The sequence below is a fragment of the Sapajus apella genome, unplaced genomic scaffold, assembly GCF_009761245.1.
Source record: "Sapajus apella isolate SASKATOON/1434 unplaced genomic scaffold, GSC_monkey_1.0 scaffold3, whole genome shotgun sequence".
Taxonomy (NCBI): Eukaryota; Metazoa; Chordata; class Mammalia; order Primates; family Cebidae; genus Sapajus; species Sapajus apella.
The window spans coordinates 18,318,123-18,334,584 of record NW_022436943.1 but is presented as its reverse complement, the minus strand read 5'-3'; the positions used below and the strand labels follow the sequence as shown (position 1 = coordinate 18,334,584).

General features: G+C 38.8%; 1 protein-coding gene across 1 annotated transcript; it reads left to right on the top strand.

The window, feature by feature from the left end:
- Window positions 1-10,719: 10,719 nt before the first annotated feature.
- FABP5 (fatty acid binding protein 5) lies at window positions 10,720-14,965 on the top strand. Its single transcript, XM_032250494.1, has 4 exons — window positions 10,720-10,879; window positions 13,551-13,723; window positions 14,055-14,156; window positions 14,699-14,965. Exons 1-4 carry the CDS (start codon window positions 10,801-10,803, stop codon window positions 14,750-14,752), a joined length of 408 nt encoding a protein of 135 aa, XP_032106385.1. The 5' UTR covers window positions 10,720-10,800; the 3' UTR covers window positions 14,753-14,965.
- Window positions 14,966-16,462: the final 1,497 nt, after the last annotated feature.

Genomic DNA, 16,462 nt, shown 5'->3' with positions numbered 1-16,462 from the left:
GTTCCCCAGACTGGTTTCAAACTCCTGAACTCAGGCAATCCACCTGTCTTGGCCTTCCAAAGTGCAGGGATTACAGGCATGAGCCAACGTGCCCGGCCTATGAATTTCTTAAGTTCAAGGTTTCCTGGCATCTTTAGCATGCTCATACAAGCTGGAAATACCCAATGAAAATCATGGTATGCCCAGTTTCCCTAATTTGTTTGATAATGGAGTCCATATTCAAAAAACTCCTCACAGGAAATTTTAATTTCTTCTGTTCTTCTCATTTTACGGATAAGAAAACAAAAATTTAGTTTAAACAGGTATTTTGTAGCAAAGTCTAGAACAAGGGTTTTTGATATCCTAGGTTACTGCTTTTTCTTTTTATGCATTTAGAGCAGATATTTAATAAAATTATTGTTTTATGAATAATGCTAATATTTCTTTGCCTGACTATTTTAGCACGTTAGGGCCTAGAGTATAATAGAGACAAAAGTTGCTGTGTCTAATTTGATTCTTTTATTTTTATTTATTTATTTATTTATTTTGATTGTACTTTAGGTTCTGGGGTACATGTGCAGATCAGGCAGGATTGTTGCATAGGTACGTACATGGCAATGTGGTTTGCTGCCTCCATCCCCCTAATTTGATTCTTAAAAAAAATCTTCTAAGATTTTTTTTCAATTCAAGTGAAGACAAAGGGGAATGGAGGACACAAAGATAATAGCCTTTTTTTTTTTCTTAAAAAGAATATGTATTTTTGAAGATTTTCCAATAAACCAAAAAGGCTCTGCTACAGTTTAAATAGTGAGCAAGTGTTGTGTGTTTGTGTATATATATGACATATGATTATTATGACATACGGTTTTCCTGAGAAACAAGTGGGGAGGCCAAGCAACCGCACAATTACTTGCAGTGTTAAATTTCCCATATCTATTTATGATCCATACGCTAGTACTGTTTCAACTATCAATTATTAACTATTGTTTTCATAGGCCAAATATGAATTGAAATAATTTTTTTATCTATTTATAATACATACACTAGTATTGTTTGAACTGTCAGTTATTAACTGTTATTTCGTAGGTCAAATATGAATGGAAAATATTTAATTTTTATATCTATTTATAATACATACACTAGTATTAACTGTCAATTATTAACTATTATTTCATAGGCCAAATATGAATGGAAAAGATTTAATTTTTAGGTTAATCCCCTTCTCCTGTTTTTTCATTTTCATTTTTTTCTTCCCACAAAGTATTTTTTAAAATACTTAAATAATTATGGAATACATTTGGTATTCTTGATAAACCTATAATTTGCAATTCTATTTTTACTTACTCTGAAAATCTTTTGTCAAAGGAATGTTGACTGAGTTTTAGCTGAATTAGAAGACATCTAGAATTCCACTAAACTCGAGAATTTTGATTCTCTTTTAGTTCTAATTCCAAGCCACTAATCTATTTTCAGAAATGAAACTATATAACTTTAAAGAATTATTAATGTGTCTGCTCAAGTGACAACTCATTGTTCTGAGATCATGTCTGACCAAGAATTACTGACAAATATGCAATTAAAAACTCTGTGTTTTGGGTGTGTGCAGCAAAGATCAAGTTTTACTCGTTCATGTGAATTAGTGACTCAGATTAGTTTCTCTCAGAACACTGAGGCCCTAAGGTTTTGGATTGTGAAAAATCAATGTGCCAAAGAACTAGAGCCTTGCCTTGCAAAACCAGAGGTTGCTGCCACCTGCTCAGTAAAGCAGGAAGCAAAAGGAAACTTGATACTTTTTTTGTGTGTGTACAAGATTTACTGTCACTGTTCACGTTTATTGGAAAATGACAAATAAATGGTTTGTTGAACACTTACGTGATTTTTATTTTGTTTCTAGTTATGACATATCACCACAGACTTTCAAATGGAGTATGAGGCAGTTTTGATTTTCTGTTCCATATTTGGGTCAAAATTTTGTTTCTGTGAATATATCTGAGAAATGATTATGTCAACCCAAATGCAAAAATGCAATAAAATGGAACGATATTTAATTTGAGAAAAAAACTTTTTTCTCCACATAGTACATAACATAAAGTAACCTTCATATGCTAAATACTTTCAAAGGAACACAAGTAAATGGCATTCTTTCCTGTTTATAGAAGCTGGTCCTATTCTGTCTTGATACTTATATGATGTCCTGTTAATATAGCTGCAGAAGTGATATATTTTACAACATGCAACAAATACAGTAAAACTTGTCATATAGAACCATATTCTTCTCCCCAGGAACCACATACAGTTTCTATTGAAAGACAATGGCATCAGAGTATGTGTGGCAGAAATCATTCAGCTTTGCTTCTGAGACTCTTCTCTCAATTCTCAGAAATTCTAAGAAAGGGAATACAGCGGGATTTTCTGGTCCTTACTGAACTAGCTGGGTGGTAGACAATTCCAGTTTTGACTTGTATGCTGGCAAATTTTATTATGCAAGTGTATATCTCAGTATGCATCACAACCTCAGGCACAGCGTGGTGTCCATTTACTCCCAGGTTCATAGCAATAAACCAACTCTAAAGCTGAGACAGAGCTGAGTAGTGACATGAGTTGCTTCATGATCTCTAACCCAGTATTTTTCAGACATGATCTTTCTATTTGACCAAAGTTTACCTCAGTTAACTTTTTGGCATTTGGCATATTAGTTTTAAACAAGATATGTCTATTTGATACACCCACCTGGTTTCTGCAAAAGGGGTGACCTGTTTTGTTTTGTTTTTTAAAGACTGGCTTTTTTTTTTTTGAAAACTCACTTAATATTATAAAGATAAAACAATTGCCTTGACCAATGTCATGGAGCTTTCCCTCCATGTTTTATCCTAGTAGTTTCAGGTTTTACATTTAAGTATTTAATCCATTTTGAGGTGATTTTTGTAGATGGTAACAGATAAGGGCCTAATGTCATTCTTCTGCATGTTCATATCCAGTTTCCTCAATGCCATTTATTAAAGAGACTGTTCTTTCCTCATTATGTGTTCCTGGAACCTTTTAAAAAATTACATTGTCTGTAAATGTTTGGGTTTTTTCCTGGGTCTCTATTCTATCCCATTGGTTGATGTGTCTCTTTTTATGCCAGTACCATGCTGTTTTAATTACTATAGTTTTATAGCACATTTTGAAATCAGGTAATGTGATGCCTCCAGCTTTGTTCTTTTTTTCTATTTGTTATTCTTGGCTAATTGGGGTCTTTTGTGATTCTATATGAATTTTAGAATTTTTTTTCCATTTCTGTGAAGAACAACATTGGAATTTTGATAGGAATTGCATTGGATCTATAGATCACTTTGGGTGATATGGACATTTTAACAATATTTGTTCTTCCAGTGCAAGAATACAGGATATCTTTCCATTTATTTGTGCCATTTTAAATTTCTTTTATCAATGTTTAATAATTTTCAGCATACAGATTTTTTTTATCTCTTTGGTTAAATGTACTCCTAAGTATTTTATTTTTATACCTATATCATGACATCACATTGTACCCCATAAATATATACAATTATTATTTGTCAATAAAATGAAAATTAAAAAGAACAAAATAAAAACATTATTGTATAAATGGAAAACAACAAATGTAGACTTTAAATTAACCAGTGATGACCTAAAAACCTTTTATTTCTTTCTTAAATAAAATAATGTGGTTTCTTAAGAAAAAAATGAATGAAATATGGGGAACCTGAGGGCTTCTGTTTATCTGATATTTCAAAGACCTTTAATTTTCAAAAATTTTCAATATGTGATGAACTAAAACAGAATCAATTTTTAACAAATGTTTGTTAAGTTAAAAAACCCCACAAAGGATGTAGTTCTTTAGCTTGTAGAGACATAGATGGCAAACTTCTTGAAGATAAGAACTAGATTCTATCCACATAATTATTAGGAGTTCTAAAAATATGGGCTGATTTGAGACAAAGGAATCTGTCTGGTGTGAACATCTCTGCTGGCCATTCTTCTGTAAGCAAGTGAAGCTGTCCCTGCATGACATATTTGTATGATACCTGAGTAGGGAAAGGTTGAACATGGCCCTACCACATTTTTTTTCTCCTGCAAGTCACCTTCAGGACCTACAATAGATGATACTGCAGTACCATGTTGAAATTTAGACTTTGGAGCTGCCTGATCGGTGAGAATTAAATATCACAACTATTTATCCTATTTGAAATAGTTGGAAGGAAGGAGGGCATTGTTCAGAATCATACCAGGACAACAAGCATAGCCCTGACTTGCCACAATCAAATGAGGATATGATCATCCTATCTTGCACTCTGCAAAAAATAGTATGTTCAGTTCTGATAACCTACCAGGGTTGAAAGATCATTAGGAGCTCCATTTCTGCCCTGATGGTGAAGCTAGAATTAATGCTATCTGATGTGCTGGGCAGAGAGCAGGAGGTAAGCCTACAGGGCACATGATTATTTTTGTGTTATTTTAGGATTTGGCCATCAGCCTAGATCTTGTTCCCTCTTCTTGATGGCTGAATTCTGTCCACCTTCTCTTACCAGGATCCAAATCCAGATCAGAAGAATTCGTCAGAATCATGATAGTACCATCCCCTGGAACTCAAGCCTGATCTCCACAGCTCTAGCTGCCATGTCCCACCCATAGAGCAGATCCTGTAGGCATTTTGTTGTCTTCAGATCCAGGCACATATACATTAGGCCCAATGTTTGGCAATTATGAGATAAAGCAAGTGTTTCAAAGATAAGTCAGGCTTATTCCTCTTTCAGAAGGGTAAACCTGATATAGAGTGGGAAGAAGAAAGGGCAGGGTGGGAAGAGAACAGGAGAATTAAAAAGTCATTTCAATTTTTGAAGTCAATTTTATTGATTTATTGACTAAGTCAATGAAAGTATGAAGTTGAATTGGTTGATATATAAATAAAAATATCCAATCTAGGACAATAGATGTTTGTAGCTCAGGCAAGCTTTTAATCCAAAGTAAGAAATAGGGATTTCAGACCCACATTTAGAATCCTGAGGCCATGGTAGTTTTGGGATCTCCTCTTTCTAGTCTTGAGTGTTGACAGGGAAACCCAGGTTGGTGCTCAGTATTCAGCAGTTCAGTAGGATGCCTGAGACCCTGTAAAAATTAACTGTATATTTCAAGGTTGTAAGATAGGAGACAAGATTCGACATTTGTGGCACAAAGAGTTTTTATCCTACCTTCCAAAAACCGGAAGTAAGATCACAGTTGCCATTCTCAATGATAACAACTACTTAGCCTCCCAGTTCCTGCATAAAATTACAATATTTAGCCAATGTAGAAAACAGAATATGGTTTACTGGAAATTTAAACTGGTTTCTTGTAATTAATAGTGGATTACTTAGAGGAAAAACCATTGCAGTAGAAAGAAGGAATTCAGGCATATAGTGGGCAAGATGGCAGAGATAATGTATGGGAGAATTAAATATATCTTCCCCTACATACTGTTGAATTTATATCTTTAAGTTTGGTCAATGCAGAAATGAGCAGGTGAACAAAAAGTGTCCTATGGTGTCTATGGGTGGGTGAACAAAAGGTACCCATCCTGCTGCTTGGGTCCTTCAGAGAAGTGCACGGAATCAGCTCCATGCTAGTTTTATAGCTCTGTGTATGACTCTGAGGGGTTACAGGGTAGCTCTTCCCACCACCAAAGTAGGAGGACCAGAGATAGGATCAAGAAAGCATCTTCAGTTGGATTTAGGCAGCTTATTAAATGCTGATGATTTTCCTCAAAGCTAATCCAGAAAAATGGAAGCAATGGGCCTAACTCACTGTGAAGCAAGCAAATCCATGGTTTTGTAGATTTGACTTGAAAAACCATTCTTTTTTTTAAATTACATTTTAGGTTTTGGGGTACATGTGAAGAACATGCAAGATTGTTGCATAGGTACACACATGGCAGTGTGATTTGCTGCCTTCCCCCCCATCACCTATATCTGGCATTTCTCCCCATGCTCTCTCTCCCCAATTCCCCACCCCCCCATCCCTCCCTTATTTCCCCCCACAGACCCGAGTGTGTGATGCTCCCTTCCCTGTGTCCATGTGTTCTCATTGTTCAACACCCACCTATGAGTGAGAACATGCGGTATTTGATTTTCTGTTCTTGTGTTAGTTTGCTGAGAATGAAGGTTTCCAGGTTAATCTATGTCCCTACAAAGGACATGAACTTATCAGAAAAACCATTCATTCTTATAGATGAATATCAAAAAAGAAAAGGATCAAATGATGTGAGAATCTAGGGAAAAAACAGTAAATTATGGAATATTTCATGGAGGTAGGAATGAAAAATAGAAAAGGTAATCTACAAGAAAAGAATTTGGTCTCTTCCAGTGGGAACATATCATTTGGAGGTTTTTTTATGTTTGCAATTTTTAAGGACAGAGATGCTCATTATGAATGTGTCTGTGTGTTTGGGCTTGGACAGCCTAAGACTTTGTAAATAAGGAGGCTTAGGAGTAGTAATGTGATTAGAAGTGGGCTTGAAGAGATTGGGATTGCTAAGGAATTTGTTTTGAAGTTGTATTGCCTAGTAAACATAGTGTTTTTACTAAGATTTTGTGTTTATTGGGGTGGCTTTGCTAGCATCCTCCTGCTCCATTTCAAGCTATGCTTTTTAGAGTTGTGCTTTTAAACCTTTGAACACTGCCCACATGAGGTATAAAAGTGTTAGCCCAAACTATGTGTATCTGTTGCCATGAGCTAATGACAAATGTAATATACAATAATACACATGTCTAGAAAGTAGGAAGTTCTATATAAGTAAGGGAAATGGATTGCTTTTATTATTATAAAAAGCTTTTATTATAAAGAAAGCCATTATGTCATCTGCCTTATTTTGAAACCATTCACCTTTTATTACTGTAAATTTTGCAATGTCTCATTTTCTCTCCAGCTATCCTCTAGTCCAGTTAACTCAGCAAGCACAAGTTTATGATGAATCATCTTAGCAACCGAAAATTTTTAATGGTTAGCCATGGCAGTCATGTTGTGTAAGAATCTAACTACTTTTAAGTAAAAGGAGAAAGTTCAAAATATAACTCCATCTTTACAAGTGCTTTCATTAAAAACAATCTTATTATGAAAAACAAATTAAAAAAAAAAAAGAAAACTCCCATTGAATGGTAGCTATTTGCAATTTCTTGTTTTGGCTGGATGTATTTGAAGGATTTAGAATTTAATATTTGGGGTGTGCCTTAAGCTGCAAGACTCCCTGACTTTATTCTCATCTAGGAATTTTTGCTGCTACAGACAACTGACAGCATGCAGATCCATACTCTATCTCTTAAGATGTTCCTTTGGAACTGATTCCAAATGAAACTTCTTAGGGAAGATGTGGCTAGAAGCTGGTTATGCAAAGCATGTCTATAGCAAAGCAAGTCAGAAAGGATGGGGGTCAAAAAACTAGTTACAAAATTTAGGGGAGACATTAGATTTAAATAAACTATTCTCCAACCTCAGTGATTAATTTTTCCTTTTTTGATCATCTGGCTGTGTACTTAGAGAAGACGCAGTTCTCTGAAAATGGATTACTTTGAGTATTCTCTGCAATAATTTAATGTTGTGCTTCTTTCTTTGCCAACTGCCTGTTGCTAAGCCACCAACACTTACTGTCCTTAGGAAGGCCTAATATACAATAATCAACATTGTGGAAGGCACATGTATGTACATAAACTTTAACTGGGAAGTTGTCTTTAAATAAAAATGACACAATACACTCCAAAGCTGTGTGTGATTACAGAATGAGAAGCTGACAAACTATTCACATTTATCAAGTAAAGCCTCAGAGAAATATTATGTTTTCACCACTAGGTGGAAATAGAGTAATTTTGAGTATATTTTTTCAAGGCCATGAACTACTACTGCAGGAGTATTTCATAAACTGAAAGGGACCTAAAAAAATCATTTAGTTTTAATTCTCATCTCCTTAACTTCATAGGTGATAAAACTAAGATTCAGAGATAGTAAGTAAAATTGCATCTGTTTTTAAAAAGGCAGTTTTCTAAGCCACTAGAAGAAGAGTTGCTAGTAACTCTTGATTCTGCAGTCATTTTCATTCATAAGAAGAATGTGTTATTATCTTCCAGTATGAGGGAAGACATGATATAACACCTGTATTACCTATGTGTTACTAAAAATAATGACCAGCACAGTTACTAAGGTTTGTAAGGACAGGTTAGGATAAAACTATTGTTTCTTGTTTCCCATATTGTAATTAATCACAATCAAGTGATAATTCTCCTTCTTTCCAACATGGAAATACTCAACCATCCCCTTAAAGTTACATGAGACTTCAATGAAATTTGTTTTCACAACATTTTTGGTTTTACACCTCATAATGGGTGCAAGGTAAGAAGGCTTTTACTTTGCAGGTGAAGGGAGTACTTACTACCTTTTCAGAGCTTAAAATCCATTACCATTATTCTTGAGAAGGAAAGAGAATCTGAGTAGTAGAGCTTAAGGGGCATTAGGAATAATCTACTCCAATCATACATCTGTATATTCATCAGATGAGGCATCTGAAAACAAGACATTAAATGTGTTTCCCTGAAGAGCAGAGCAATCCCTATGCCCTTCTTTGTTCCACAAGTCACAATAACAGTTATTATTTTGGCCTTATATCTTTGTTTTGTCTGTGCCGTTTAACACAAAAGGATTATTACCACCTCGAAGACTGTGTAAAAAAAACAAAAAAAAAAAAACCAAAAAAAAAACCTTAAGTTTTAGGTAAGGCCTTGAGGTTAAAGGCTGTTTCTTAAGTACCTAAGTATTGAGTACTCCAGTGTCATTCTCTTTTTGGTATTTCTGTAACATGTTTGATTATGATAATTTAAAAATTAGTATGAGAGTGCTACATCCTGACTATTATTACAATATTCTACACAGAAATGGATAAAAAATGTTGAAATGACACATTAGCTCAAGTTCAAACACACAGGAGCTCCCTCCCTAGCAGTTGCCTTAAGTGCCTGGGAGCCAGCGTTTTCCATCACTGAGCAAATGATGCACTCAGCTTCCCTCCGAACACAAATGTTTTCTGAGCAGTAGAATTTAATATTTAGGGTGTGCCTTAAGCTGCAAGATTCCCTGACTTTATTCTCATCTGGAAATTTTTGCTGCTACAGACAACTGACAACATGCAGATCCATACTCCATCTCTTAAGATTTTCCTTTGGAACTGATTCCAAATGAAACTTTCTTAGGGAAGATGTGGCTAGAAGCTGGATATGCAAAGCATGTCTATAGCAAGGCAACCCAGAAGGAGTGAGGGTCAAAAAAGTAGTTGTAAAATTTAAGGGAGACGCTAGGTTTAAATAAACATATTCTCCAACCTCAGTGATTAATTTTTTCCTTTTTTGATCATCTGGCCATGTACTTAGAGAAGACTCCTTTCTCTGAAAATGGACTACTTTGAGTATTCTCTGCAATAATTTAATTGCAGGTGTGGGACATGTAGACCCTTACTGGGAAAATAATTGAGTGTTAATGTGGTACTACAAGGAAGACTGGGGTGATTCTAAACTTAAGGCAGGGACCGGTAACTGTGGTTTCTACTCAGAGCTCCATCACAGCTACCCTGGGCCCGAGGCAGTCAGGTGTGGTCCTATTTCATAAGGTGTTCAGTGAGTCGGACCTGGATGGGGATTCTGGTTCTACCACTGTGCGAACTTTCTTTGCCCTATTTTCTCTTTTGAGAAATTGGGGTAACACCCCTAGCAAAAATTTAGTGGAGGTCAATATCAATAAAGTGCCCAGGAAGAAGCAAAACTGGCACTTAGTAGCTACTCAACAAATGCACATTATCTCTATGGAAACGGCCAGCCTGTGTGGCAACTTCCTCATCACAGTCCAGCTCACCTCCAGCTGGGACCCGGTAGCACCAAGTAATAAATTGCCAAAAGTACACTTTGAAACGTATTATGTTCTACGCACATGCGTAGGGTATTACTACAATTCAAGAGAAAGAGAAAATCCGCCGGCGTCTGAGAAGAAACCGTTAAGGGTGGATTACGAAGGGAATATAAACTAATAAAACATTCTTGAACGGCAATGACAATCACTGAAGTTGACACTGAAGTTGACACTTTCTACAGACTTTTAGTTTAGAAACCGCACTTCCCGAGACGTCCCCCATCCCAACAGCCACTTCTCATAAAATCCTCTAGCTCAACTCAGGGATATGCCCACTTTTGGGCCAGGAAGATCAGCGGATGGGGAGAGCGGGTTCTCTAGGGAGGGTGCGGAATGTGGGTTTGTCCGCTGACAAGGAGTAGAAGGTCAGGGAGGCACCGTAGTTAATCAATCAATAAACCCAACAGCCATCAATCACTTCCTGTAGTCCCAGCCCGGCGAGGGCTAATCGATTGTTCTGGGTATTTTGAAAGGAAAAACGGCGGTGGATAGGCTGTCAAACGGAGGGGCGCAGGAGCGGCGGGGCCGGGCCTCCAGGTGCCCCCTCTGGCTTCCTGGGCCTGCAGAGGCGCCGAAACGTACAGGCGCCGGCGTCCAAGAGGCGTGGGGCGCGCCGGGCGAGCCCCTGCTTGCAGGAGGCGCCCGCGAGGCCTTGACGTCCCCTGGCGAGAGTAGCAGGTTAGCACCTCCAGGCCCCGGGAAGGCCCGGGGGGCCCACGGCGGGCGGGGCGGGGGCCGGGCGAGGCGCGCCTCCTATTGGCCGCGTGGCGCCGCCCGTACAGGCAGCCCTTAAAAAGCCCCGCCGGCGCCCGGAGCCGCACTGCACGCTACCCGCGCCGACCCCGCTCTGCCAGCTTCGCACGCCCGCCCGCGCCCACCATGGCCACAGTTCAGCAGCTGGAAGGAAGATGGCGCCTGGTGGACAGCAAAGGCTTTGATGAATACATGAAGGAACTAGGTGAGGCGCCTGGCCTGGCAGCGCCTGCAACGTGGCGTGTGTGTGGCCGTCTGTCCCTAGGTCCCAGTCAGCGTGTCAGGATTCCGGGGCAGGAGATTCTCGGCGGCCTACCCCCAACCCCTCCTATCTTCCCCACCACGCGGCCCTTGGGTGCAGCGCGCGCAGCACCACGCGGGCAGGCGGCGAGGAGCCGGGAGCGTGCGCGCCCCCTGCCCGCCCGCGGGCCGCAAGATTCCGGAGACCGTCCACCTCGTGGTCCACCCACCTCTCTTCTGCTTCTTTCCCCTCTCCCAAACGGCAGACACTCCGCATTGCCTCCTGTCTTTTAGCGCGCGCACCCGTCACCCCACGCTGCACTTTTTTCGACCCCCTCCAGGCGACCCACTGTTTCCCCATTTTCCCCGCTTCACTCATCCTTCCCCTTCCTGCCACCATCCTGTCTCTCCCGTTTACCCCATCGTGGCAGCACCCACTCCCCTTTCCCACCCTGTCGTATCTTTTGTTTCTCTATGGCGTGCAGGTCCCCCTCCCTTTTCCTCCTGGGGACTCGATGCTGGCGCGCGTTTTCCCACAGAAATCCCTTAGTGAGTCTGAGCGGCTCTACAGCTTCAGCTTGTATTCCTCTGTCCGCCCCATCTCCCCCCAACTCCTCTGCTCGTTCTCACCAGTTGAGCCCAACCTTTTGGGTTGACACCCCATGGAACACCGGGGCCCCCGAGAGGCGTGGCGCTGGCGGTGCCGACCTGCTGCTGGCACTGCCGGGCAGGGGCGTCGCAGTGGGCGGGTGGCCTGTGGGAGGAACGGAATGAGGCCGACTGTGCCTGGGGGTGGCCTTGTGTTGCCTTCCTGGCCTCTGCCTCTTGAGGGTGAGGAACAAGGAGGCAGTGGGGCTTTGCTGGAAAACCGTAACAGTAACTGCCTAGCCTTCCTGCAGCTAACTGCCTGCAAGATGGGTGTGACCCTGGAGAAGGCCCTGCAGAACGCTTCTTGAAGCATTCCCTGGGAGAAGAATCTCAGTAGGGAGATTAATTTCTCTCACTCAAAACAGTGCTTCATTATAAATTACTGCCCTTTTCTATGCCACTGACAGAGATTGCCTGCTGGTTGAGACATTGGATAGATTGCAAACAAAAATGGACCTTTGTCACAGGCCACTAGGAAGTGAGATGGAGTTAGCATAGCATGGATCCTCTCTGGAAGGGAGCTTCCAGCGCTAAGGGACTGCTGGGACTTATGACGGTGCTTCAGAAGCCGGTATCCGCAAATGTTAACCTGGTTGCTCGCTGGTGAAATAACTACTGTGACCCTCTACTGATACCCAGTCACTGTGGCACTTCAGAATCACTCCTTCAGTACCCTTTATCCAAGACAATGTGGTGTTAAGGCTGGTTTATGGTGAATATGAGTGTATTTATGATACTATCAGTAAAGTAAGAAGGCAGTATTTTTCTTTTTCCTTGTAAACCTACATCAAGATGACTCTGGAAAAAGCGATTTACTGCACCTGTCCAATAAATATAGTGTATGGGTATGTGCACAAGTTTAAGGCCAGAGAACACTTTTCTCTGCCAGTAGAAAGCAAGTTATGTTTAGGTTTGGAGGTCTTGTTTCCAGGATTCTGGAATCTTGAAGGTTGTCAAGACTCAGTTCATTAGGGAGCAGTCACCATGTAAAAAGAGCAGAGCCATTTATTTGTCCAAAGTGAAAGTACATAATGACTCAACAGCATAAGGCACCAGCCCTGAGCTGGCAAAAGAGAAGGTTCCAAGGGGAATTTTAAAGCCTGGCTGAGTGTTCTTCATCAAGATAATCACGCTGCATAGGTTGTAGTCTCCTTATTTATGAAACAGTGATTTGGCCTGGATCTAAGTTTCCTTATATATGTTAACTCTCAGGGGAAATAGATAGATCATAAATTAATATATAATTTAATATGATATTTTGTAAACGCCTAAATCAATTACTATATTGACTTATACAGCTATGAAATATTTTTTATTTTCAAGGGTAAGATTTTGTTTTCCATTTGTTAGCATCATGATTGTGCTGCTGACTTTTAAAAGATTGTGCTATTGAATATCTCAGAATCAATTTCTATTTTGTGTAGTCTATTAATCAAATATTTATTGAGAGTATTGATATGCCAGACAGACTATGTGCTGGAGTCATAGAATGCAATGGTTGGCAGAATCCAGTAAAAACAAAAAGACCGAGCAAACTCCTGAATTTGCAGTTTTGAATGCTTTATCTCCACCTTCTATCAACTGCTTTGAGTAAATAAAATTTGGAAGTCTGCATTTCTTTGCAAACTTTCTGAAAACACGCGTAGCATGGTGGCCAAGAGGTCAGATTTGGAGCCAGGGTGCCAGTGCTCTTGGTTCCCAGCTCTGTCACTTCCTAGTTGAGCAGTCTCAGGTAAGTTACTTCAGTGCCTCACTTTCTTATCAATAAAATGGGGATAATAACATCTGCCTCTTACAGGGCTGTTGTAAGGCTTACCTGAATTTAATCTATGTAAAGTGCTGGCTCATAGCGTGAGATATGTGTTTACAATAGTTATCAATAAGCAAATAAGTGAAAATATGCTGTACAAAGTGATTACAATGGAATTACTGCTTTTATCATGTAAATGATGTCTTCCCATTATTTAACATGACTTAACATTCTACAGGAGTGGGAATAGCTTTGAGAAAAATGGGCGCAATGGCCAAGCCAGACTGTATCATCACTTGTGATGGCAAAAACCTCACCATAAAAACTGAGAGCACTTTGAAAACAACACAGTTTTCTTGTAACCTGGGAGAGAAATTTGAAGAAACCACAGCTGATGGCAGAAAAACTCAGGTCAGTCATGACATGTTATAAAATCACAGAAACTTCTAGAATGCTAGGCTATATTAACATTTTTACTGTTTATAGGCAAGAACTTAATGAAAAAGTTATTTTATGAATTGAGTTTTATCAAATTAGTAAAAGTATCAACTTCATAGAATTAGCATTTTTTATTAGCTACTAGATTGAAAACCACAAACTATTGTGACTAAAATCAATACAGGTTAATGACGTAGGCTCAGAAAGCAGAAGGTGAAAAACATATGTTGATTAAAGAGGTTATGAGTAACAGAAACTCTTGTAATGTACTTGGAAAATTAAAAAGTTTACTTCATTTTTGCAGACTGTCTGCAACTTTACCGATGGTGCATTGGTTCAGCATCAGGAGTGGGATGGGAAGGAAAGCACAATAACAAGAAAATTGAAAGATGGGAAATTAGTGGTGGTAAGTGTTACACAGTTGTGTCTTAGTTGGCTTCTTGTGTGCATTCATAGTTCACATAACTGTTCTATGTCATTGATCATTAACAGAACTAAGTTTGGGAAGAAAATAAGGCAAAATAGCAAGTTAAATACTAGAACACTGATTATTAAGAAAGCCCTAGTAGGGACAAAGAAGTGACATGACATAGAGGATTTGGCTGGAGCGGGGGCGGGGGAGTTCTTGCTTTGCTGCCATACCACAGTGTAATCCTGGCAAGCCACCAAACTGCTCTCTTAGGCACACATTTTTCTATATCTTTAAAATAAGGAATATTTGCCATGACCAAAAGAATAAAGATATATTCAACATGTTAGTTTTCAGTAAAACATGCATATTATTGGCAAAACAACAGCTTCTAGCATCTCTCAAACCCATGAATCCTGAATCTCCATCTATGAAGTAGATTACATGATTTCATAGGACACTGATTCTAATGTTTTAATACCACCACTGCTCTGGAATGTAAGACTAACCTAACTTTTTAATATCTTTCCTTCTCCTAGGACTGTGTCATGAACAATGTCACCTGTACTCGGATCTATGAAAAAGTAGAATAAAAATTCTATCATCACTTTGGACAGGAGTTGACTATGAGAATGAACAAGCTCAGTTCAATGAGCAAATCTTCATACTATTGTTTCTTTCTTTTTTTTCTCATTACTGTGTTCATTTATCTTTATCACAAACATTTTACATGGAGCTATTTCAAAGTGTGTTGGATTAATTAGGATCATCCCATTGGTTAATAAATAAATGTGTTTATGCTAATACATGTTGTATGCATTCTTTAAACCTTACAGGAAATTAGTGTTGAGTTTTAATAATTATTGAGTAAATGCTGGGGTAATCTTGAGGATGCCATATTGAGATGACACTAGCAGTTTATATAGATAGCTACTCTTACAGGAAATACTATATCACTCATTTAAGCTTGCTCTATACTGTTTGAACTTTGTATGAACTCAAGAATCTTGAATTTCTGGCAGAGACCGTTCTCATTAAAATGTAGCTACTATATACTCTTTATGATTCAAATTAGAGCAAATGTTTAACCACCATTGACTAAAATACTTTTTGTGTTTTTATATATAAATGTAGATAATATACTATGTATGGAATAACTAGGATTCTAGTGAATCTCTATTCTATTTCTCTATCCCCAACACAAATATCCATAGTTCACATTTGAAGAAGCAAGCTGTTGGCCCTGAGCTAAAGCTTTGCATAAATGATCTTTAGGGCAACTGTCAAAGGACTGGTATGATTATGTCCATTCTGCAACTAAGAAAACAGGTTTTTGACTAGCTAACCAGTTCAAGGACAGGAGGTAGTAGAGCTGGATTAATGACCTATATCTCATCAAGTCTACCCAATGTGTTCAGTCATTCTACAACACTGCCTCTTTGCAGCTTGTACAGAGATCTTTAGGTCTAAAGTCCTTAAATGTATTAATTGAGACTTCTGAAACCACCCTCTATGTGCAGAAATGTTAACTGGTAGGCATTTTTTCTTAAGAATTACCCGTAGCTAGCAGTCAGTGGAAGTGTTCAACTCACTGATACTCTAGTCCTGTGCTGTCCAATATGTAGCCATGAGTCACATATGGCTATTGAACCTTTGAAGTGTGGCTAGTCTGAATTGATATGTCTATATGGGATTTCAAAGGCTTAGTACAAAAAGTAAAATGCCTTATTAATGACTTTTTGGTATTGATTGCATATTAAAATAAATACAGATTAGTAAAGTTAATTTTGCCCATTTACTTTTTTAATGCAGCTAGGGAAAATGTAAAAATTGCATGTATTTTCATTTTTGTGCCATATTTTTTAATGGACAATGTTGTTTGCGACTTCCTTTCTATGTGAATTTCAATCTTGCTTGTTTCAGTATTTAGGGTTCTTCTTTCATCCACATTTTCTGCTTCTCATAATCATGTACATTTATTGACATTCTCCTGGAACTAAACACTGGGCCGCACACTTTAAAGTGTTTAATTAATTCTCAGAGCCATCCTAGATGATGTACATTCACTATGGTTTTTCCACATTGTGTAGATCAAGAAACTAAGGTCCAGAGTTTAGGTAATGATCCCAAGCCATACAAGTACTACAAGTCAGAGAGCAGACTGGAGCACAAGTTTAGCTGATTCTACAACCTGTGCTATGTTAGCTGCCATGTTCTCATACCTATACTGCTTCAGATTATGGGCTGGAATATCACCTGAGGGACATTAAGCTCATGTTCCTTATATGGGGAAGCCATTGACA

What these genes read in the sequence shown, in the direction of transcription:
- FABP5 (XM_032250494.1), top strand. Translation starts at nt 10,801, where the DNA reads ATGGCCACAGTTCAGCAGCTGGAAGGAAGATGGCGCCTGGTGGACAGC. An exon ending in TGAATACATGAAGGAACTAG is followed by an intron (nt 10,880 to 13,550) that starts GTGAGGCGCCTG and finishes AACATTCTACAG; the next exon opens with GAGTGGGAATAGCTTTGAGA. An exon ending in AAGATGGGAAATTAGTGGTG is followed by an intron (nt 14,157 to 14,698) that starts GTAAGTGTTACA and finishes TCCTTCTCCTAG; the next exon opens with GACTGTGTCATGAACAATGT.